This window comes from Peromyscus californicus, unplaced genomic scaffold, assembly GCF_007827085.1.
Source record: "Peromyscus californicus insignis strain IS unplaced genomic scaffold, ASM782708v3 Scaffold_7__1_contigs__length_154581171, whole genome shotgun sequence".
Taxonomy (NCBI): domain Eukaryota; kingdom Metazoa; phylum Chordata; class Mammalia; order Rodentia; family Cricetidae; genus Peromyscus; species Peromyscus californicus.
The window spans coordinates 138,008,095-138,030,474 of NW_026294595.1; the positions used below are offsets into that span (position 1 = coordinate 138,008,095).

General features: G+C 49.4%; 1 protein-coding gene across 1 annotated transcript in view; it reads right to left on the minus strand.

Moving 5' to 3' along the window:
* Jph2 (junctophilin 2) overlaps positions 1-20,340 on the minus strand; it is a 63,856-nt gene extending 43,516 nt beyond the window's left edge. Inside the window, exon 1 of the mRNA XM_052723963.1 lies at positions 19,544-20,340. Within this exon, the coding sequence (XP_052579923.1) occupies positions 19,544-19,922 (379 nt within the window). The 5' untranslated portion in view covers positions 19,923-20,340. The remainder of the gene's footprint in view (positions 1-19,543) is intronic.
* Between the last annotated feature and the right edge of the window lie 2,040 nt (positions 20,341-22,380).

The following is a 22,380-nucleotide window of genomic DNA, read 5'->3' on the forward strand; positions in this document are numbered from 1 at the left end:
TAAAGGCTTGGTCTCCAGCGTGGCTCTATTCAGAGGAGGAGCCTTTAAGAGGCGGGGCCTAGTCAGAGGCCATGGGGGCGTGTCCTTTCTTCCTCTCACTTCTTGAAGTGGGCAGCATTACACTCCCACCATGATGAGCACATCGCAATGGAGACCTCAAAGCAAAGGCGCCACCAGACCATGGACAGGAGCATCCCCAAACCAGAACCTTGAAAACCTGCTGCAGGCTTTAAGATGTGAAAGAAAGGAAGGCCACTCCCCTGTGACCGAAAATCCTCCTGCTAGGGCCCGCCTCTTAAAGGCTCCATTACCAAAGTTAATGACTTTGATTTAATAAATAAATAAAACAAGAAAAATTCAGAAAACAAACAGACAGACACATCCGGTAGTGTTTTTGCAAATCCCCACCAGGAAGCATGCAAGTGCATCCAGAATCCGGCCCCTTCTCGGCATCCTCACTTGGACAGGGTGGTGGTCAGAGCCACTGTTCTCCATCCTGGGCCAGAACTGGCCAGCCAATCAGAGACAGACTGCCCATTCTGCCCCTCTCACTCCAAGGACTGAAGCTGAAGGCCCGAGTGACCCACCCAACCCCCTAATTTCATCCCCGCCACTTCTCTGTTCTCATCTCCCCCACTCAAGGCTTAGAGGCCTCTTGGGTGTGAGTCGCCCACACCAGCAGCCGTCCTGCCTCAGGAGCATCTGCGTGTGTCCTTCCCTCTGACCAGAATGTTCTTCCCCCAGGTGCCCACACGGTTCACTCCCCTGGTGCCTTCAAGCCTCCACTCCTGGCATCAGTCCCGACTTCGCACACGAGGTTTCTATCCGTCCTTGCTTCAGCCTTTCCTCCTCGTTGTGTACACAGACAACAGACCATCTTTTTCTTTCGTGCCCCGCCTTCACAGGCGGGCAGCTCAACAAGGGCATGGACCCCAGTCTGCTTTCTTTATTGTGGAGTCCTCAGGGCCTAGAAGAATGAGGACTGGGGACTTAATACAAATATTTTGCACGGCTGAATGGGATGTGTCCGTTCTACAACTTTTATTCTCTTTCTGCTTTAGCTGTGGGGGAAAAAAAAAGCCTGGAGACAAGTTAAGGCTCGGCAAGGATGGAAGACACACAGAGGACATAGCTCATGTGTCACCAGAGCCGCAGCTCCACACCTAGCTACACTCCTTCTGTTTCTCCAAAGAGGAAGGGGGAAAGAAGGAGTGTGAACAGGGAAAGGGGTGTGAACAGGGCAGAGAAGCTGGGAAATGGGGCAGAGAGGATATCTAATCTCCAGGCTGGAGAAGTTTGTGAAATTGAATCCAGCTACCTACCTGTAGCTAAAATTTGGCCTGAGATGGGCTGACAGGGTCCCTTTAAGCCCAAGAAAACCTGAGACTGCAACAGAGAGCCGCTCTTGGCCACCCGTTGGAAATGAAACAGTATGGCTATATTAGGAAACTTACAGACATGTAGCAAGAGTCCCCAACACCCAGGGGAGATGCATAGTGACAGAGCCCTGGGAAGGGGAATAAGGCTATGGAAGGGCCACCTCTCTGAGTGTCTAAGACAGGGTGGTCCTCCCTGGGGACAGGAGGCCCACATCTGCAGATAGAAGCTTCCCTACAGTCATGTGACTGAAAGCGCCATGGTTAGGAGTACTTCCTCAGCTGCCTAGCCGATCAGTTGTTCTAGCCAGCCCAACGAGGTCTGCAGCAGCTACACAGCCTGGCGCAGCCACCTCAGTTTGTCCTGTTCCCTAGTCACTTTCCTGCCTACCTCAGGACCTTTGCACGCACTTTTCATTTTTCTTTGGATTTGTTGTTGTTGTCATTGTTTGCTACAGGGTCTTACTCTACAGATCAGGTTGGCCTTGAACTCACAGAGATCCACCTCTCTAGTGCTGAGATTAAAGGCATGTGCCACCATGCCCAACAATTTGTTTTTGTTTTTGTTTTTTGTTTTTTATTGGTTTTTAGAGACAGGGTTTCTCTGTGTAGTTTTCGTGCCTGTCCTGGATCTCACTCTGTAGACCAGGCTGGCCTCGAACTCACAGAGGTCTGCCTGGCTCTGCCTCCCGAGTGCTGGGATTAAAGGCATGCACCACCACTGCCTGGCTTTGGTTTTTTTTTTATGTTTTGTGCATATGAGTTTATTGCCTGCATGTATGTATCATGGGCACGCTGGGCTTACAGAGACCAGAAGAGGGCATCAAATCCCCTGTGGCTGGAGTTCCAGAGGGTTGTGAGCCACTGTGTGGGTTCAAGGAATCAAACACTGGCCCTCTGGAAAAGCGACAGTGCACTTAACTGCTGAGCCAGCTCGCCAGCCTCCTGCTGGTTTTTGAGACAGGCTCTTGCACTACAGCCTAAGCTGGCTTGCAGCTCATTATACAGGCCAGACTAGCTTCAAGCTCCTGGCAATCCTCCTGCCTCAGCCCCAAATTGCTGAGGTTACAAGGCATGAACCACCCTGTCCCCAGATCATTCATTCTTTTTGGCCTTCTCTTCCCCTCCATCTCCCATGGCCATCTTTGACATTTCCGACTTGAGCTTACATGTGAAATCATCCAGGGAGAGTACTGGAACCCCTTCCTCGAGTGGTACCCAAGACAGCCTCATCACCTTCTTAATGCTTTCCCTAAGGACTGTGAAATAATCGTGGGATTGGGTCCCTGTAAGCCTTTCCTCCCCGGTAGAACTGCAGCTTCCAGGCAGAAAGGAGCAGTGTCCAGCTCATTCCCACTACAGACCCAGCATCTGCATAGTTCCCAGGTCCAAAGAGGCCACTGGCAAACAGCTGGTGTACAACTGTGTTTTCCTGACCACACTGTTAGGTTGGCCTAGGAACAGGACCCACACCCCACTTCTTTCTCAACTCAGGATGGAAGAGGCACTAAAAGCAGCTCTAGATTCAGCAGCACAAACCCTGGGAACGATGGGCCACCAGGGAAATATGGTCACAGCCGTAACCATGGTACGTGTCTCCCAGACAGACAGCCTGCACACAGCCTTCTCCCTGCAGCGGCTCTTCTCATTCAGTTTGGAATAATATGGATTCCAGCTTAACCCTGACTTTGAGTGGTTCTGAAACCCACATTAGTTATTTAAGCCTGCAGAGCCTCGTTTCTGCCACTCTATGCATCGAGGGTGATGAGACTTGATTCATTGGCTGCCCCTAAGTACTGGTACAGGTCATGCATTTATCACTCTAGGTGCCAGAGATAGAGCAGTGACCGAAATGGACATTGTCTCTGCCCACAAGAGTGTGGACTCCAGTGTCAGGGGTGGACCATAAACCTTCTGGCTGGTGATTCAACTGATCACACACACACACACACACACACACACACACTCAAGAGTGGGGAAGGCAGTTGACTGAAGATTAAAGAAGGCACGTGGGAGGTGGTTGGCAGAGCTGGCACACAGGGAGTGGTCTGTAGGGGCTGGTGGACAGGAAGTGTCCCTTGAAGGCTAGCTCTTGGTGCCCACTACGCTGGGGATGGAACCCCATGTGTGTTGCTGGTCACGTGCTCTAGCACTGAGCTACCCCTACCCCTCAAAGGCCAGCTTTTTGGCAGGTCAGAGTCTTTGCTCAGAAATGCTGGCCCAGAAAGGATTAACTGTAAAGATGAAGCAGAGCCAGGAAGGACAGAGAGAACCTGGAGAGAGATGGAGGCTAGCTTCGGTTTTCTGCCTCCCCATGGTTTCATGTAAGAATGCGCGCTTATGCTCCATTCCCACCACCAGGTCTCAGCACGCGCTGTTCCCTCCCTCTGCCAGACACCGCATGGCGCCCTTGTCTGGCTAGCCCCCCTTCTTCTGTCTGAAGTCTACACAAACTACACTTTCTGGGGACCCTTCTCCAGTCACTAGGCCAGCCCATGTCCTTCTACTTTCCCTTAAGTTATTTTTCACTCTGTGGCACAGCCACTGTTGAACTCAGATCTATTTAGAACCCTTGTTCTTACAGGCAAGGCCACATCTGCATTCCCACACCCATGCCCAGCACACAACACGACAATTACATATGGAAGACACACGACACATGACGACAGACCCGGCAAACACTGAAGGGCGTGTGGCCTTAGATGAAATTCTGAGTGTCTCTTATCAAGAAGGGAGACGTGACAGACCTTCCCAGGGCTCCTGTGAGCCTTACAAAGGTCATTGCAGAGCTCTCCATCTCCCAACAAATGTGGGCTGCCCTCACTCCGTAGAAAATACATGATTTGAATCTGAAGTGTCCCCTGCAGGCTTGTGTTTGGGGCCTTTGGTCCCCAGACAGTGGTGCTGTTGGGGGTTGGGGAGCCTTTAGGACATGGGTGGGGCCCAGTTGGCAGACCTATGTCACTAGGGACAGGGCTTGGAGTTTACACCGGGTCCCCTAGTTCCTGGCCCACTGAGAAGTTAGGCGTCTCTGCCACTCTGAACTCCATCACGCCTTGTCCACAACGATGGGTGGAGCCCTCTAAGACAGTGAGCCAAAGCAGACCGTCCATCCCTAAGTTGTCTCGCGGGTATTTTCTCATAGCAACGCGGCAAGTAACTGAAAGAGAAAATGACTGACCCAGAAGGATCCCTCAGAGGCAACACATCCTGCTAACGCTAGGACAGTTCCCAGCAAACCGAGAGGCCTGGTGACCCTAACTCGGGGTGACAAGGGCACTGATTTGATACACTTGTGAGCCAACACTTCAGGAAAAACAAACAGACTTTGATTTGCACCATTTGCCGGTTCCTGAGGTGTAAATACTCCCTCCTTGGCTGCTCAAGCTATCCAGGGTTGAACAGCTACTTTGAAAATTTCCTAAAAACCTGACCACAGGCCCTCCCAAGCCAGTGAAAGCCGGCTCAGTGCCCATATTTAATATGGGACCTTGAGTACCTGGTTTCTACAAACATGCCACCTGCACAGATACAGACAACCTGGTGGACATGAGAATCTCTAAAAGTCATGGCTGGAGTGAAACTTGAAGTGCAGACCATCTTGTCTAAGGAAGCAAGTTAGCTGGCCACCTCTGTCCCGTCCCGTGTCTGCTGTGGGATGTCTTGTGTGTTGTGAATATATGTTGCTATGATTGATTGATAAATAAAATACTGATTGGCCAGTAGCCAGGCAGGAAGTATAGGTTAGGCGGGACAAACAGAGAAGAGAGGCTGGGAGGTGGAAGCTGGAGGAGAGGCTAGCCTGCCGTCCAGGGAGCAACATGTAAAGGCAACAGGTAAAACCACTGAACACGTGGCAACATATAGATTAACAGAAATGGGCTGAGTTAAGTGTAAGAACTAGTCAATGGTAGACCTGAGCTAATGGCCGAGCAGTTTAAATAATATAAGCGTCTGTGTGTTTATTTTATAAGTGGGCTACGGGACTGCCGGGGCTTGGTGGGACCTGGAGAGAAACTCTCTAGCTACACATGTCCATCACTGGCATTGTTCGTCAGCCATGATGCTGAAACAGGACCTCACTCTGTCCCTTGCCACATCTGTACATTGCCAGTGAGTAAGTGTTGTATGGAATGAATCTGCCTTTAAGGATACGTGTGGCCACTGGGCATGGTGATACACACCTTTAATTTCAGCACTCGGGAGGCAGAGGCAGGAAGATCTCTGAGTTCAAGGCCAGCCTGGTCTACAGGGTGAGTTCCAGGAGAGCCAGGGCTATACAGAGAAACCCTGTTTCGAAAACAAAACAAAAAAAAAGGATAAGTGTGGTCATGTTCTCCTTGCAAAAGGGTAATCTCAAAAAGGCTCTAACAATAAGCTACTTGCATAAGGCCACACAGCCAGGCAGTAGCTTAGCTGAGACTAGAAAAACAGATTTCCAGAGAGAGCTTAGCTCTCTCCCATCCTGTTGGCTTTGGAAAGCTGGGTGACACAGAATGGGAAGAAACGAGGGGGACCTTTGGGATCCTGAGTCTAGATTCTGGAAAATGTTAAGTCTCAAACACCCCTACAGATCCACTTGTTTGAATACCTGGTCCCTGTAAGAATGCAATGTTAGAACCCAGCTGCAGCTCAGGCCACAGCACCTGGAGTAACCCTTCGGTCCCCTGTTGAAGCTCCTGACAGGCACCTTTCTGAGACAGTGTCTGTCAGTCCCTAGCTAACAGACTTCCTGATGTCAGTAACTCTCACCAGAGAAGTGAGTTACTCACATCAAAGAGGGTGCTGGTGGCCGCAGTGCGGCTTCTCAGCCCCTTCCCTGCCTCCTGCCTGGGAATCAGAGTCTGGGTGCAGGCTTGTCATGAAACCTCCTCCATCCTCAGAAAGGGATGGGAGGCTCCCATTTCTACCATGTGCTCCTGGACTTCCTCTCTTCAGAGCTCTCTGTCTACGGTGCTCAGAGTCTCTGACATGCTGTTGGCTGTCTGTCTGTCCGTAGCATTAATAACTTTTCTAATAAGCTCCTTTCTCCCCACTAATTTATCTCAGTGGCCCTCTTGACCACATTCCTCTATCCCAAACCTTTCAGTCCTCAACTGGCAGTGCCGTCTTAGATTTGGAGGCTTAGCCAGCAGAAATGGGTTGCTTGAGACAGGCCTTGCTTCTGGACCCCCTGCTTCCTTCCCATCCCCCACTCCTTGATTTGCCAAGATGTGAACAAGCTACTTGGCAAACTCCCACTTCCACCGCCAAGACAGCCCAGCTGCTGTGCCATCTCCACCAAGACAGACTGCGCCCTCTCAAACTGTGAGGTCCAAAAAAAAAAACCCTGTCTCAGGGCTGGAGAGATGGCTCAGCAGTCAAGAGCACTGACTGCTCTTCCAGAGGACCCTGGTTCAATTCCCAGTACCCACAGTGCAGCTCACAACTGTCTGTAACTCTAGTTCCTGAAGACTCAACACCCATGGCAAAACACCAATGTACATAAAATAAAAAGAAGGAAAAAAAGAAAGAAAGAAAGAATTCCATTCCCACAGGCACTGGCCCGTGGGATGCTACTAAAGGCAGTCTTAACTAAATCTCTATCATTCTACTAAAAACAAAAACAAAAACAAAAACAAAAAACAAAAAAACCCTCTCCTCCCTTAAGTGGCTTCTATCAGGTGTTTGGCTGTTTGGCCACGGTGACAGAAAAGTTACTAATACACCACCACCACCACCCCCCGACCTCTTTTTGCACCTTGGAGATGTCTTCCCATGTCTACATAGACACACCTTCTGTGTGTTGCAGAGGGAGCACACACACTCATTGTAAAATAACCAAACAAATGAGCACTATGGCCAGAACCTACGGTCTCCGCAGGGGAGACAGCGGTTAACAACACAGGTCTCTCCCGGCCATTTGCTACCCACGGTGTTTGCCCACGACAGGTGGAGCAAACAATTTGCAGTTCACCACTTGGCATTCGATAAATGCTTGCCAGATGGCTTTTGTGCCCTTGGCATGCCTTTGATTCCTTTCCAAGTGAGTGTCAGTGGTCGACGTGACTTCTGTAGGCTGTGTCCTATGGCTCATGCATTTCATTCAACAGTCCCCTGCTGAGCGTCTGGCCAGCGTGCTGTTTTCCCCTCGACAGTCCCGAGGCCTTGCTTTCTGCCTCACCTGCAAGGCTGGCACCACAGTCCCTTCCATGGTTTCCAAATGCCACCATCCATCAAAGCCCCACAGTCTCTGGTTTCCTGGGATCACCAACAGGCAGCCCCGAGGAGAAGAGCTGGCAGTTTTGTGACAGCTCCCAGGAGCAGGGTCAGGTTGCAGCCATAGATGCCAAGTCTCCTTAGCCCTCAGAGCTCTGCCCTCCCACATGCAGGGCTGCTGCCCCGGATGACACCCTACAGCTCACACAAGAAGCTGAGGATTAACTGGGTAACACTGGCTGGGTGCTGACAGCCCAGGCCTGTGGTCTGGGTGGAAGCCCCTTGGCCAGGCCTGGGTCAGGGCTGTAGACTAGAGATGACTGGGTATGCAAAAAGGGAGGGCCGAGGGAGAGGCTCTGCATTCAGAGGCAGCCCACTACTGTCAGCCCATGAGAATGTCTCACAGGCATCTCTCACCCATGTGCCGCACACTCAGCCCCTCACCCGACTGACTCATGGCCATTTCTCCGTGGGTCACACAAAACCTAGAACCGTCATCATTGCCTCTCACTCCTCCCAGCCACTATATCATCAAAAAATCTGCCTGTCTTCCTATCACAGAGCCACATCTCGCCACCTTGGTGATGGTGGCCCAAGCCTCTGTCCCTCTCACACCATTACTACCGCGTTAAACACAATGATGGGTCTCAACACTGCCCTGGCCCCAGATGCCCTTGTCCTAAAGGCATCCCACAAAACCACATCAAATCCTGTCCCTCTTCAGCTTTGGGAGGCCAGCAAGACAGCTCAGTGGATAAAGCTGCTTCCTGCCAAGACCAATGGATGACCTGAGTCCAGTCGCTGGGACCCACATGGTAGGAGAGAAGCGACTCCTACAGCTCCGTCCTCTGACCTCCACACACGCACCTTGGTGTGTGCACACCCACACAAAATAAATACGCAAAGTGGAAAAAGAAAAACGTTTAGCCGGGTGGAGGAGGCGCACGCCTTTAATCCCAGCACTCGGGAGGTAGAGCCAGGCAGATCTCTGTGAGTTCGAGGCCAGCCTGGTCTACAGAGTGAGATCCAGGACAGGCACCAAAACTACACAGAGAAACCCTGTCTGGGGGGAAGAAGTTTATTTATTTATTCTTGTGATGCTGACAGTGGAATTCTAGCCACTGAACAACTCACCAACTGGTCACTTTCAATGTCCCCATTTTTCTAAGACTAAAAGCTCAATTCTTACAATGGCCTACATAACCCTGCACAAAATACCCCCTCCCCATTGCTTTCCTGACAGGAACATTATATGGACACCATGCCCTTCCACGTATGTCCCATCAAGGGGAGGCCCTGTTCGTCTGCCCGGCTACTGGGTGAAGAAGGGTTGGTAAGGATTCCACCTTAACTGAAATAAACAGTAGGAACACAGGATTCCACCTTAACTGAAATAAACAGTAGGAACACAGCGCCTTCCAAACAGCATGTCCTGTAGCTGCATACACTTTGGACCTGACTGTGTCCCACACTCCACTCACGTGTCTCCCAAAGTGGTCAGCCAGCATGGGCTCAAGCTCCCTCAGACACTAGGTGCTCATCATTGCTGACAGGGAGAGAGAGCCCGGGAGACTCTAGTGCCCTTGGATGGCTTTGTGAATTGTTCCCCCCACACACCTGGGGCCTCAGCCCTCAGCAAAGGCCTCTTACATAGAAAATGAAAGTCACACAGGATGGAGGGAGGCCAGATCTCACTGCCTTCCTACTCTGCGGCCCTGGCTAGAGGAGGGGTAGGAGGGAACGAGGGAACGAGGACAGCCCTCTGGTCTATGGTAGGAAGCACCCTGCCCCCTTCACCCCACACTCAGCAGGAGCCCTCAGAAAATGAGACTGGACATTCCTTACAAGGGCGTGACCGTGATGGAGAACCGGTCTAGGGAACAGCTGCTGGGGGCACAGAATTAGCAACCCCTGGAAACCAGCAAGCTGAGTGAATCCCCAAGGCCTGCCTTGGACGGGGCACATCTGCTAAGATGGGGCCAATCGGATGCATGAGTCACGGAAGCAAGGCACAGAGAGGAAAGATTGTGTCCGATTTCTCATCTCTTTGAGGTGGCTCTCCTGCCCCGGAGGACCCATATAATACCAAGAAGCTGCCCAGACAGCAACTTAGCCCACTGTCACGCTGATCCCTGGCTGTGAACTGTGACATGAGATTCTCGAATTCTGCTGATTCTACATTCGAAATGGAGTCACACCTGGTTAGGTCCCTGTCTACTTTGGCAGGTCACAGGGCAGAACTCAGCCAATCACTGTCTTAGTTTATTAAGTCTTCCAAAGTCAAAGGCGTGGTTTTTGTCTTCAAAAACATTGTCCCAAAGACAGGAACAACTATGATTCAAGCTATCTGAATTAATTCACTCTGAGGGATATGTAGGGCAACACAAGAAGGAAAAGGGATATTCTGGCATTTTCCTATGTGTTGGGCATTACACTAAGGGCTCTACATTGGTTATCTTATTCCATTGATTCAACCACATGTTCAGAGAAATGTTAACACTCATGGTGGGATAAGAGAAATGGAAGATAAGAGAGGTTGCTTGATGTCCACACAGTCAACAAGCAGCATCCATCTGGATACATTAAGCCCCTTGTCCCCAGGAGCCTAAGTACCATGTGCCTCCATCAGATTCTCTTAGGATTTCTATACTTCATTTTCAACAGCAATCAAGGTATTTTAAAAATTAAAGGTACTACTTGTAAATCTGAAAAGCAAAAATTCCACTAGAATTGAGAAATTTGTTGAATAAGGTAAGAGGAATCAAGGTCAACATGAAATAATTATATTGGAGCTGGAGAGCTAGTTCAGCAGGTCAGAGCACTGGCTGTTCTTTCAGAGGACCAGAGTTCACTTCCCAGCACCCACATCTGGTGGCTCACAACCGCTGTAACTCTAATTTTAAAGGACCCAATGCATCTGGTCTCTTTGGGAACCTGTGCTCTTGCCCATACCCACATACTGAAATTATGGTATAGGTGTGTACCTACACATAATTAACAAAATTAAATCTTTCAAAAAACAAAAAGGGGACTGCAGTGGCACACGCCTTTAATCCCAGTACTCGGGAGGCAGAGCCAGGCGGATCTCTGTGAGTTCGAGGCCAGCCGGGGCTACAGAGTGAGTTCCAGGACAGGCTCCAAAACTATACAGAGAAACCCTGTCTCGAAAATAAGTAAGTAAGTAAGTAAATAAATAAATAAATAAATAAATAAATATAAAGAAGATAATTATGTTTCCATAAACTAGCATTGAATGGTTGGAAAAAAATAAAATTTAAAGTGCCACTTATAGTGACCTCCCCAAAAAAAGAAAGAAAAGAAAGACAGGGTCAGCAACTTTGGGGACTTTCCATGAAGTCTGACAATCTATGTTCAATCCTGGAGACCCCCATGGTAGAAGGAGAGAATTGACTCTAAGTTGTACCTCCACGTGTACATGGTGGCATGTATGTGCCCCCCATCCCAGTAAATTAAAAAATACAATGACATTTTTGTAAAATGAATGCATAGGTATAACATTTTCTAAAAAATATTGGCGCTGAAAAGCTCAAAGCATTGCTGAGTGAAATTGAATAATGGGGATATATACCATGTCCATGGATTAGAAAACTCAGTGTTACCAGAATGTCTATTTTCTCCAGCTGATCTGTAGATCTAATACATTTACAATCAAAACCCAGCTGCCTTTTGTTTTAAGAAATTGACAAGCTGATTTTATAACGAATGTGGAAATAGCAGTGACCTACAACAGCAGAACATTGAATAGAAAGGGCAAAGTTGGCAGATTTACAGTAATGTTGAGGCTCACTACAGGTGTGTGCAGCAGCACGCACCTATGATCCCAGCATTTGGGAAGTTAATAGCCTGAGCTACATATTGAGTTCCCAGACAGCTGGGGCTACATGGTGAGACCCTGTCTTAAAAGAAAAAGAAAAAAAAAAGACTTATTACAAAGCTATCATAACAAAAGCAGGTTAGCATTGTTAGGAATATAGACAAATAACAACTGAGAAATACTCTTTTGGGGGGCACAAATGGATAAATAAGGAAGTTAAGTTCCTTTCAAGCTTAACTCTGGGAGAACACACCACGCTCCAGGCTCAGAAAATGTGACGTCCCGTCCTGCTCAGCTCCTCTGTTCTGACAGATTCATTGAGTCTGCATTTTCAGAATCCATTGGGCTAAATGAGTTTAAGTCACTAACTTTTGAGTAAGAAAAAAAAAAAGATAAATAAATAAGAGCAAACTGGGTCCCGAGTGCAGTAGCTTGGGTTCAGAATTCAGTCATCAGAGAAAGACAGTCCCATCTTTTCAGAGTATAGTAATAATAAGAGTACATGACAAGCTGTCCCAAGAGCTTTACATAAGCTAGAGCATCACCGAATTCCCCAACAAGGTAAAATGAGAAAGCAGCCGACATGCCACAGAGAGAGGGAAATGGAATCGAGTGTCGGTTCCAACTCTCCATTTTTGTTGATTTGCACAGGTAGAGAACTGCAGTATAAAATACATAGCTGACTGTGGAGTTGCAATCTTAAAAATTCAAAAGGCATAGGGTAGCAAGATGTCTAAATCCCTAAATGATGCATGTAAGGCTCTTAGCACAGAGCCTGGTACACACAGACGCCTAGTAAGGGGAGCCTGCAGTCACTCCTGTGGTCAAGGTGAACTTGACAAGCATTTGACCTTGCAGGTGCAGAGGGAACCTAATTGAAAGTTCTACTGTGAACATTTTTGAAATCTGTAGGTGATTTTGGAGAGGTCTAGGAAATGCTTCAACTGGTAAAGTACTTGCTGTGTAAATACAAAATCTTGAGTTTGGATCTCCAGCATATAAAAAGCCAGGCGTGGAGGCACATGCCTGTAACCCTAGCGAGTCATGCCGCATCGTGAGCTCTGAGTTCGGATACAGACTGTCTCAAAAAGCAAGATGGACGGTGACAGAAGAAGATGCTCACCATTAACCTATGGCCCCCATAAGTGCACATACACATGTACACACAAACACATACACACACACTATACATGTACACGCACACACACACACACACACACACACGACACACACACACACACACCACACACACACACACATACACACAAAAAACGATTTTGAAGGAGCTGAGTATGGTTAAGCCTCGCTGATGTTTTGACTGGGTTTAGAATCCCCCAGGAGAATGAGGTTTGACTCTAGATGTATGTCAGAGCATTTCCAGAGGATTAACTGAACAGGGGAGGTCCACCCTGAATGTAGGTGAACACAGTAAACGGTTTCTCCCTTAAGCTGTTTCTATTAGAAACTGTGGTCACCAAAACACGAAAGTGGGTAACACAGAGCTCCACACTTACATTTTCATGGGGTCCAGGAGCCAATGTCAGTGGTCCTGTCTGTTCTGTGTCATTGTCTATCATCTATTAAAATATTTTTAGTGACTCTTCATTCTTTAAAATAAAGTGTATTTCATTTATTATTTATTTATTTTATGTGCACGCCACAGTATGTGCATGGAGGTCAGAGGACAACTTGCAGGAGTCAGTTCTCTCCTCACCCCATGTGAGTTTAGAGGATCAAATTCAGGCCAGTGGGCTTGGGAGAAGTCAGCTTTACCCACTTTATAACACTGGCCCAGAGTATCTCATTCTTACTTGCTGTGATTAAGCCCCATCCCTACTTCTCGTTAACCAGAGGTCCTGGACCTTTCTGTTTCCTCATCTGCAAAATGGGGTAATGGCAATACTTCCCACAAAGTAACGTGGCCACGTCTAGTGCCCAGGACAGTACCTGGCACATGGTCAACACTGTAGAATTGCTATTATTACTGTCGTTTTATGGAAAACGATGAACCTTGGGCCCCGCCTTTCCACTGCATACTTTGTTTGCTTGTTTGAGATAGGGCCTCATGTAGCCCAGGCTGGCCTCTAACTAATTATATAGCCAAGGATAACCTTGAGCTCCTGATCCTCCTGCCTCTTCCTCTTGAGTCTGGCATTACAGACATGTGCCACCTCACCTGGCTCTAATGCACATTTTGATTACTGAATTTATTTGTGCATGAGATTACTTTCAGGATCTGATGATTATCTGAGAAAACCTCTCCCAGAGAAAGTACAGGTTGTCCATTCGAGTGTGCATACACCCTCCCAGTGCAGGGTGCTTATGGACCTCTGAGAACAAGGCAGTGGCCCCAGGTCAAGAGTTTCAGCAAGCTAGGATCACCGCCCAGTGGGTGGCTTTCATCTGTAATCAGCACTTGGGAGGCTAAGGAATTCAGAGTGAGACTCTGTCTCCAAAGCAGAGACAGGGACGGGGTGGAGAAGGGTGAGGAGAAGAAAGAGGAGGAAGAGGAGGAAGAGGAGGAGGAGGAGGAGGAGGAGGAGGGGGGGGAAGAGGAAGATGAGGAGGAGGAAGATGAGAAGGAGGAGGAAGATGAGGAGGAGGAAAAGGAGGAGGGGAAGAGGAAGATGAGGAGGAGGAGGAGGAAGATGAGGAGGAGGAAAAGGAGGAGGGGAAGAGGAAGATGAGGAGGAGGAAGATGAGGAGGAGGAGGAGGAAAAGGAGGAGGGGAAGAGGAAGATGAGGAGGAGGAAGATGAGGAGGAGGAGGAAAAGGAGGAGGGGAAGAGGAAGATGAGGAGGAGGAGGAAGATGAGGAGGAGGAAAAGGAGGAGGGGAAGAGGAAGATGAGGAGGAGGAAGATGAGGAGGAGGAGGAAAAGGAGGAGGGGGAAGAGGAAGATGAGAAGGAGGAGGAAGAGGAGGAGGAGGAAGATGAGGAGGAGGAGGAAAAGGAGGAGGGGGAAGAGGAAGATGAGATGGAGGAGGAGGAAGATGAGAAGAAGGAGGAGGGAGAAGAGGAAGATGAGAAGGAGGAGGAGGAAGATGGGGAGGAGGAGAAAGAGGAAAAGGAAAAGGGAAAGCCAGGGTCCCAAACGGTCCCTCAAAGACCAGAGTCTGTGGGTGTCCGGGGCGAGCAGTCAGGTAGTCAGTCAGTGAGCACTTCTTCAGGCTGGGGTATGTGCACCGGCTTTAAATCAGCAGCTATTTTTAGCTTTGCTTTATATGGCCAGGGAAGGAATGAGGGCTATAGCAGGGGAGGGCGCCAAGAGGCTCCAGTCCAGGGGCCTTCCCCACCCCCACCCCTTCCCATGCCAGAGCTGAAGAACTTAACCCTCCATCAAAGCAGGGCTGCAGAGAGGTGGCAGCTGGGTGGAGGTGGGCAGGGCAGGGCCCTCAAAGAAGGTGCTGGGCAAGTGGCTTCAGAGCAGTGACTCTCAACCTTTTTGGCCATGGCCTGCAGTAACAAATACTTTTCCAACACAACACAAATAAACACTGATTTTTAAGACATACAGTGATACATATATGTGTCTACACATTACACTTATGCACATACATGTGTACATATATAACATGAACCGAACTTTTTTTTTCAGGAAATAATGCTTCCGCTTGTTCTCTGTGAAAGACTCTAATGGTTTCTCTTCTGTACCTACTATTCTTTCAACCTGGAAAATGTAGGTTCTGACCCCCTAAATTCATCTGTCTACCAACAAACCAACAAACCGTCACCTCCAGCCTGGAAAGCTGATGTTTGCCTTGGTTTAGTCACAGTTAATTGCAAGGCAAGGCAGCTTCCCGGTATCCCAGACAAGATGCAAGCTCCAACTCTCTGTGGAGACTGAGGAGCAAGCTGCAGGCCTCCTGACATTTGTGGACTCTGTCCTTTCAACCAGGAGTGGTCCAGCTCACTCGTGAACCTGCGACGGGCTTGGCACGTCACTTACTCCAGAAGGTCCTCCTGAATTCTGAAGTCCCAGCCTCCTGCTCTGGTCTCTCGCCTGGCCCGGCCTAGCACTGGCCACCGTGGTCAGTGGCTCCTGTTACATTCCTGGCTCGATCGTTCTGTCCTTTCTACACTTCCCAGTAAAATGTAGTGCTTGCTTTGCAAAATACAATCTATGCTTATGGAGTGAATTGATAATCTTAGCAGTAATGATAGAATGACCATTGACCGAATTCTGTCATTTTCCCATGTGGCATAGATCAGCGGGTAAAGGCATCTGTCTTGAGCCTGTCGATGGGGGTTCAGTCTCCAGGTCACACACCATGGAGCGAGAAAACCAACTCTCACAAGTTGTCCTCTGACCTCCACACATGCTGTGGTGGTCACATATGCCTTGCCACCCCCCACCCGAATAAATGTAATAATAATAATAATATTTTTAAATCATATGAGAGGTTAGGAGTAGTTCATTCCTGGATGAGAAAACAGAGGCTCAGAAATGATCCATTGGGGCAGGGTCATAACCTGGGATTTGTCCTGCCCCCACCTGCTCCTAATCTTAGGATCTTATCTGTCCTCATTCCTCTTGGTGCCACCCAGGAGAGGGCAAGGGGCAAGTCCTTAGCAAACCCTCAGGGGACTGGTGACAGGTTGATTAAAGACATTTTCCGAAGCAGTGGCCATATCTAAATTTGGAGGGTTACGCCTTATGTGTGGCTTGGGAGAGAGAACCCAAAAGGTTTCCCAAGTCCCTGGATGTGGGGCCATCTCCCTGGGAAGGAGAAGGCTGGACAAAGCAGAGCAGCTGGCCTTTGGACCACCTGGCCTCAAGACTCCAGGACACACCTGGGCTCAAACCTAGGACCCACACACCCAGGCCACCTAGCTTATGTCTGCCATTTCAACCTGCACCCCTGCCTCATCTTCCCTGTTCTTCAGACGTGCTGAGCCTGCCTGGTCCCACCTTAGGGCCTTTGCACCTCCACTCTGCTTGAAAAGCTCTCCTCTCCAGTCCTCCCCCACCTGCATCTGAGACCACTTCATGCAACCACCCTCTTCCTTTTCTAGTGGTAACCTTGAGAAATTGTGTGTGTGTGTGTGTGTGTGTGTGTATACATATACATATACATATACATATACATATACATATACATATACATATACATACACATACACATATACATATACATATACATATACATATACATACATATAGTGTTTCCTGGTTTACTTCTGTTTCCTTCTCTAAACAGGGGCTTTGGAGGATCTTGTCTGCTCCCTGCTCCAGTCCCTAGCACTAGGTATGGCACAATGGCAGGTGGTCAGTGCTGTCAGTTGCAGGAATGAATAGGTTTCCTCCTTTTAGACATGTTGGCAGATCAGCCCATCATATCCTGTGTGCACCTCATCCCAGCAATGTGTATCCCCTGTGATTCACATCCAGATCCCCAAGCCCTTGGAAAGAGAGAAAAGATACAGGAAGGGATATTTGGCAGATACCTGCCATGCACCTTTTTGCCCAAGAGATATAGGAAGGGATATTTGGCACATACCTGTGATATGTGCCCAGATGACTGATACTCTATACGCATGCAAGGACTGTGCCCACTTGATAGCTGGGGAAACTGACACTTGCCCTCTACCTGTCTCCGGCGCCTAGTACCATGCCCAACACAAACATCTGCTGAGTTGAACTGCACTGAGTTGGAGGCTGAGTGAACGACTCAAGGTCATCAGAATTTGTCCTCAGTTCAATCCAGTTCCATCCAGTTCTCCAGAGCTGTTCTGTGAAGCTGGAGGGACAGAGGCAGCTCACACCCAGGTATGGACCGATCCTGCACCTCAAGCTGCTCTCCCACTGCTCTCAACGTGTCTCAGCTTGAGCAAACTCACCCAGGGCACTCACTGCTGCTCCCCGGCCCTTGCTTCACACGCAGAGTGCTCTTTTCCTGTAAAGGACTAAATCCTAACTACAATGCCCTACAAGTGACTTCTCATGCCAAGTATAATTATTTTCTGAAGGGCCATAGCTTTGAGTCACACAGCACAGCAGGAAAGGGTCATGGAAATACCCCAGTCAGAAGAGCCACAGGGCATGGTGGTGCATGTCTATAATCCCAGCACTCTGGGGGCTGAGGCAGGAGGATTACAAGTTCGAAGTCAGACTGAACTACAAAGCAAAATTCTGTCTCAACAGAAAGGATTGCAGGAGTCGATAACTGTTTCCTGAGAGCTGACAGGTGACTGCTTTATGCTTTGTGAGCCAATGGACGAAGGTGAAGATGTCATATGGGGGCTTTCATCTATCATCTTTCATCATGTGTTACCGAATACTTTTCTTCAGGTTTTTTTCACATTTTTATTAATGTAAAACACTCTCAGAATATATACAAAGCAGGCAGTGATCTCTATAGTTTGCCCATCCTTGATTCCTTCTCTTCCTCCCTCCCTCCCTCCCTCCCTTCCTTCCTTGCCAGGGTCTTACTATGTTGCCAGGCTGTTATAAAATGACCCTCCTGCCTCAGCCTTCCAAGTAGCCAGACTACAACATGGTACCAGTAAAGCACACTTTCAGAGCTCTAATGTGCTTCAAGTCTTCCTGGCGAGCATGTTAAAACAGCTTTGTTGCTCACAGAAGGTCTGGTGAGCCCTGAACTTGACCTTCGCCTGAGGGTAGAAGCTGGTGCTGTCTGGTCACCGCCCACATTTTGCGTACCTATGTCCCGAGTGCTCCATTATGTGGAAAACATAACTAAGGTTCAGGTGTGTCCAAGTCACACCCGCGGGTGAAGTAGGTATCTGTACTGCCATTTCCCAGTGCTCTTTTGCCTCAGGAAACTCCTCTATATTTTCTTTAACCTTTATGCGCTCTGAGCCTCTTTAAGTCCCCCCTCTGATGGCACAGTCCCCAACTCCTACTCTCATGATCACAGATCTCCCACCAAATTAGCTCAGGAATTGTGTCCTGAAAGGCTCGCCCTCCCCACTCTTACCTGCGACCACTCTCTGACATGTTTGTGTATACTGCTTGCCTGCCTGCTTGCCTGCCTGCTTGCCTGCCTGCCGTCTTTGAAGCCAGAGTCTGTGTCCTAGTCCTCTTTGTATCTAATCATTGGTGTAACAACTGACACATAGGAGGTCCCACCGAAATCCTCATTGAGTAAGGCTGCGGGTGTAGAGTGTTTGTCTAGAAATATGTGTTGGATGAAAGAATATATTGAGTAAATGGATGGATGGATGGATGGATGGATGGATGGATGGATGGATGATGGATGGACAGGTGAATAGCTGCTGGATGAATGGATGGAGGAATGAAATAGTTGGTGGATGGATGGGTGAATGGATAGTGTGAGTGGCTGGATATGTGGGTGGACAGATGGGTGAATAGATGGCAGATGGTTAGCTGTGTGGGTTGGTGGATGGATGAGTAGATGGATGGGGGGATGAGTTGGTGGATAGATGGGTATTGTTATAGGTGAATAGCTGCTGGGTGGGTGGGTGGATGGATGGATGGATGGGTGGGTGAATGGGAGATGGACAGATGGGTGGATGGAGATGGGTGAATGAATGGTGGGTGATTAGATGTGTGGGTTGGTGGATGAATGGATGGAGAAATGAATGAATAAACACTGTCATGATACGTCCTGTGAACATAATTTTCATAGCAAAGTTGAGGCCAGCCCCTAGTTCTGCTAAAACACAAGCTAAAATCTAGCTGTTTACACACCTAGAAAGTAAACAGAAATGATTGCATCTTATCAAGTGTCTGATGAGTGTATTTTTATGTGACAACCTTACACTAATTTCTGCCGTCCCCTCAATAACCCTTTTATTATCCCACCTTTACTGATAAGAAAATAGATGTAGCTGGGTGTGGTGGCGCAGGGCTTTAATCCCAGCACTCTAATCCCAGCACTCGGGAGGCAGAGGCAGGCGGATCTCTGTGAGTTCGAGGCCAGCCTGGGCTACAGAGTGAGATCCAGGACAGCCAGGGCTGTTTCACAGAGAAACTCTTGTCTGGGGGCTGGGGTGGGGGCGGGGGAAGGATACAGGGAGGTGGAGTAGCTTACCCAAAGCCACACAGCAAATACTATCCTAGACCATCTATTTCTTTGCCAACTACCCTGTCCTTTTCCCGCGCTTCTTTCTGGACCCCCCTCAAGCTTTGCGGGCTGAACTGGACTCACCTCCATCTGCGTAGGTCTCGGTGCCGTAGCCGTCCTGTAGGCCATTGTTCCAAGTGCCCTCGTACTTGGCACCACTGCTTGTGCTCTGCCGGATTCCGTAGCGCCCCTTGAAGCCATGCGTCCACTCCCCCTTGTAGAGCCAGCGCCCCTTGGTCTCTATGCCAAGCCCATGCCGTTTGCCCTGGCTCCAGTATCCCTCAAAGGTATTGCCACTGGGCCAGGTGTAGACGCCTGCCACTTCAAAACCAAAATTCCAGGAGCCCGAGTATTCACCCTGGCCCTTGGGGCCGGTGCACAGTCCGTGCCCATGTGCCTTCCCCCCCTCCCAGCCCCCACAGTACGCTCCACCATCATCAAAGTCAAAGCGGCCCCCGCTCATCTCATCCTCACTCCTGACAATGGCCCGGTCCGCCAGCTTGGGCCGTTGGGGTACCGATGCTCTCCAGGCACCTTCAAGCTGAGCCTCTAGACACACCACCGGGCTCCAGGAGGGGGAAAAAAGCAAGATGCCGGCAGAGGCTGAAAGAGACCAAAGGCCAAGTCAGCAGTGGGGGCGCTGGTCAGTGCCATGGCTGGGAGGCCCCCTCAGTCATCCCAGCAAGGCTGCGACTTGCAAAGGAAGTGGACAGAAGACACTCCAAGTTCCCACAGAGCGTCCCAGGTCCAGCTTCCATGGAATCCGGTGTGCCCTCTTTAAAAAGAGCTGTGAAAGGAGGAGAGGGTTCCTGTCTTTTCAAAGAGGGGCAATTTCCGCGTTAGCAGCCTAGCCAGGGCTGAATTCCCGCTGCCCACCCTGAAGCAGCCGCTGGCCCCCTTCTCATCCACCCCAGTGGGCGTGCGGCTCAGATCTCCCGGCTGCCCCGCCCCTTCTCCAGCCCTGCCTTCCTCCCAGGATAGAAAGGTCAGTGTTGCCCTAACAAGGCCATTGGATCTCAGAAGCTGCTCCCAAAATAACCCCCTGGCTGGCCCAGCCTCCTTCAGAGCCGGAGGGAGGGGGGCTTCCAATCCACTGGGCCTGCAGACCCAGGCAGTGGCCCGAGGGCTGAACAGGAAATCTGAGAACCAAGTGTGGACAGCCCTGCCACTTGGTGGCTTGGTTTCTTGTGGGTCTGAGCTGTCTCCCATCTGGAAGTCCCCAGGGTCCACAAGCAGGGAGAAGAGCATGAGACCAGCACACTACCCTACCCCGGATCACTCCATATCTGCCAGCTAGCAAAGGGTGACAGACATGGGCCCTACCACTTCTAGCATGCCATGACAGGACCTGGGGCTTCAGGGCCACTGCCAACCCCACTGAAGAATCCAGTGACCTACAGAGAAAGGAATTGGGGAACGGCTGCATACTTGCCTTTGAAAGCAGAGTGGAACTCAAAGAGGAGAGGGTCTAGCCACAGTCTGAAACATGAGCAAGTCAGAGTCCTGTGCTCATGTCCCCACCTGACACCACAGCCAGCCCAGGTACCTAGGGAGAACCCTGTAGAAGGCATCAGCTCAGGAGGCTGGGGAGATGGCTCAGCGGGTAAAATTCCTGCCATGCAAGCATGAGGACTTGGGTCAGATACCCAGAACCCATTAAAAAAAAAAAAAGGCCAGGTGTGGTGGCATAAGTTTATAATTCCAGAACTGGGGAGGTGGAGACTGGCGGGCCCCTGGGGCTCACTAGCTGGACAATATAGGCTAATTGGTTAACTCCAGGCTAATGACACTGTTTTAAAAAATGGGGGGGGGGGGGTTTCTAAGGAATAACACCGCAAATTGACCTTTAGCCTCTACATACACACACACACACACACACACACACACACACACACACACACACACACACGGGAAGGAGGGAGTGTGTGTATATCAGTCCATCCCTTTTCCATCTCTCTGGAACACACATACTTCCATGAGCAGGGAGGAGAATGCCCTCCCCTCTGTTCACCTGACACCACAGGCTGTGAGCTGTGGTGGGATAAGACTCACTTGGAAATACTCAAGATCGTTCTTTTTGCAATATTCCCCTTCCCAAGTCTGCCTTTGCTCCAGCGTCCCAAGAGCCCATGAGGCCAGGCTTCATAAGGCTCTTGGGGCAGGAGCAAAGGATGGGTTTCCAGCACCCAGGTTCCACCAGCCTCCAGTAAGAAGAAATAAATGCCCAGGACAAGGAAGACACTGTAAGCCTAACACGTTCAGGGTGAACAGGAATGATTCTGGGAAAGGTAAACACCAAGAAAGAATTTGAAGCTGGTGTGTGTGCATTCGTAAGTGTGTGTGTGTGTGTGAGCACACACAAGTGTGCACGTGAGTGTGTTCATAGTATGGCTGGAATGGAGAAAGGTTAGAAATAAAAAAAAATTGAGGCCCAAGAGAACATTAGACTGTTGCCTGACTTCAACCATGTTTATCTGACGTATTTCCAGGTCCCATGATGATTTTGGCCACTGAACATCACTGCAGACATTTCTTGCAGTGTTCTCTGGGCAGAATGTGTTCTCTGCCTTCCTCTCTACTGATAACCAGTTCTTATGACTTGCTCCTGCTCACTGCTGGTTCTCATGATCATATGCATAGCCACTGACCTTACAGAGTCCCTTTCGTGTCCACACAAACTATCACCTTGGCCAGGTGACTGGCATCCTGTCCAGGTGGACTTTTAGCCTGCTCAGACAATTCCCCCCTAAGAACACTTTTCCCATTTCTTTCCCAAATTCTTTCCAGCTTGGAAGTCACAGAAAGAGAAATGAGCATTCCAATGGAAAGGATTATGGGTGCCTCTAAACGTCCATCAGTCACTGTAATAATAGTCTAAGGTTAGGTGTATTCCAGGAGGAGTTTCATCCCCATACATTTAG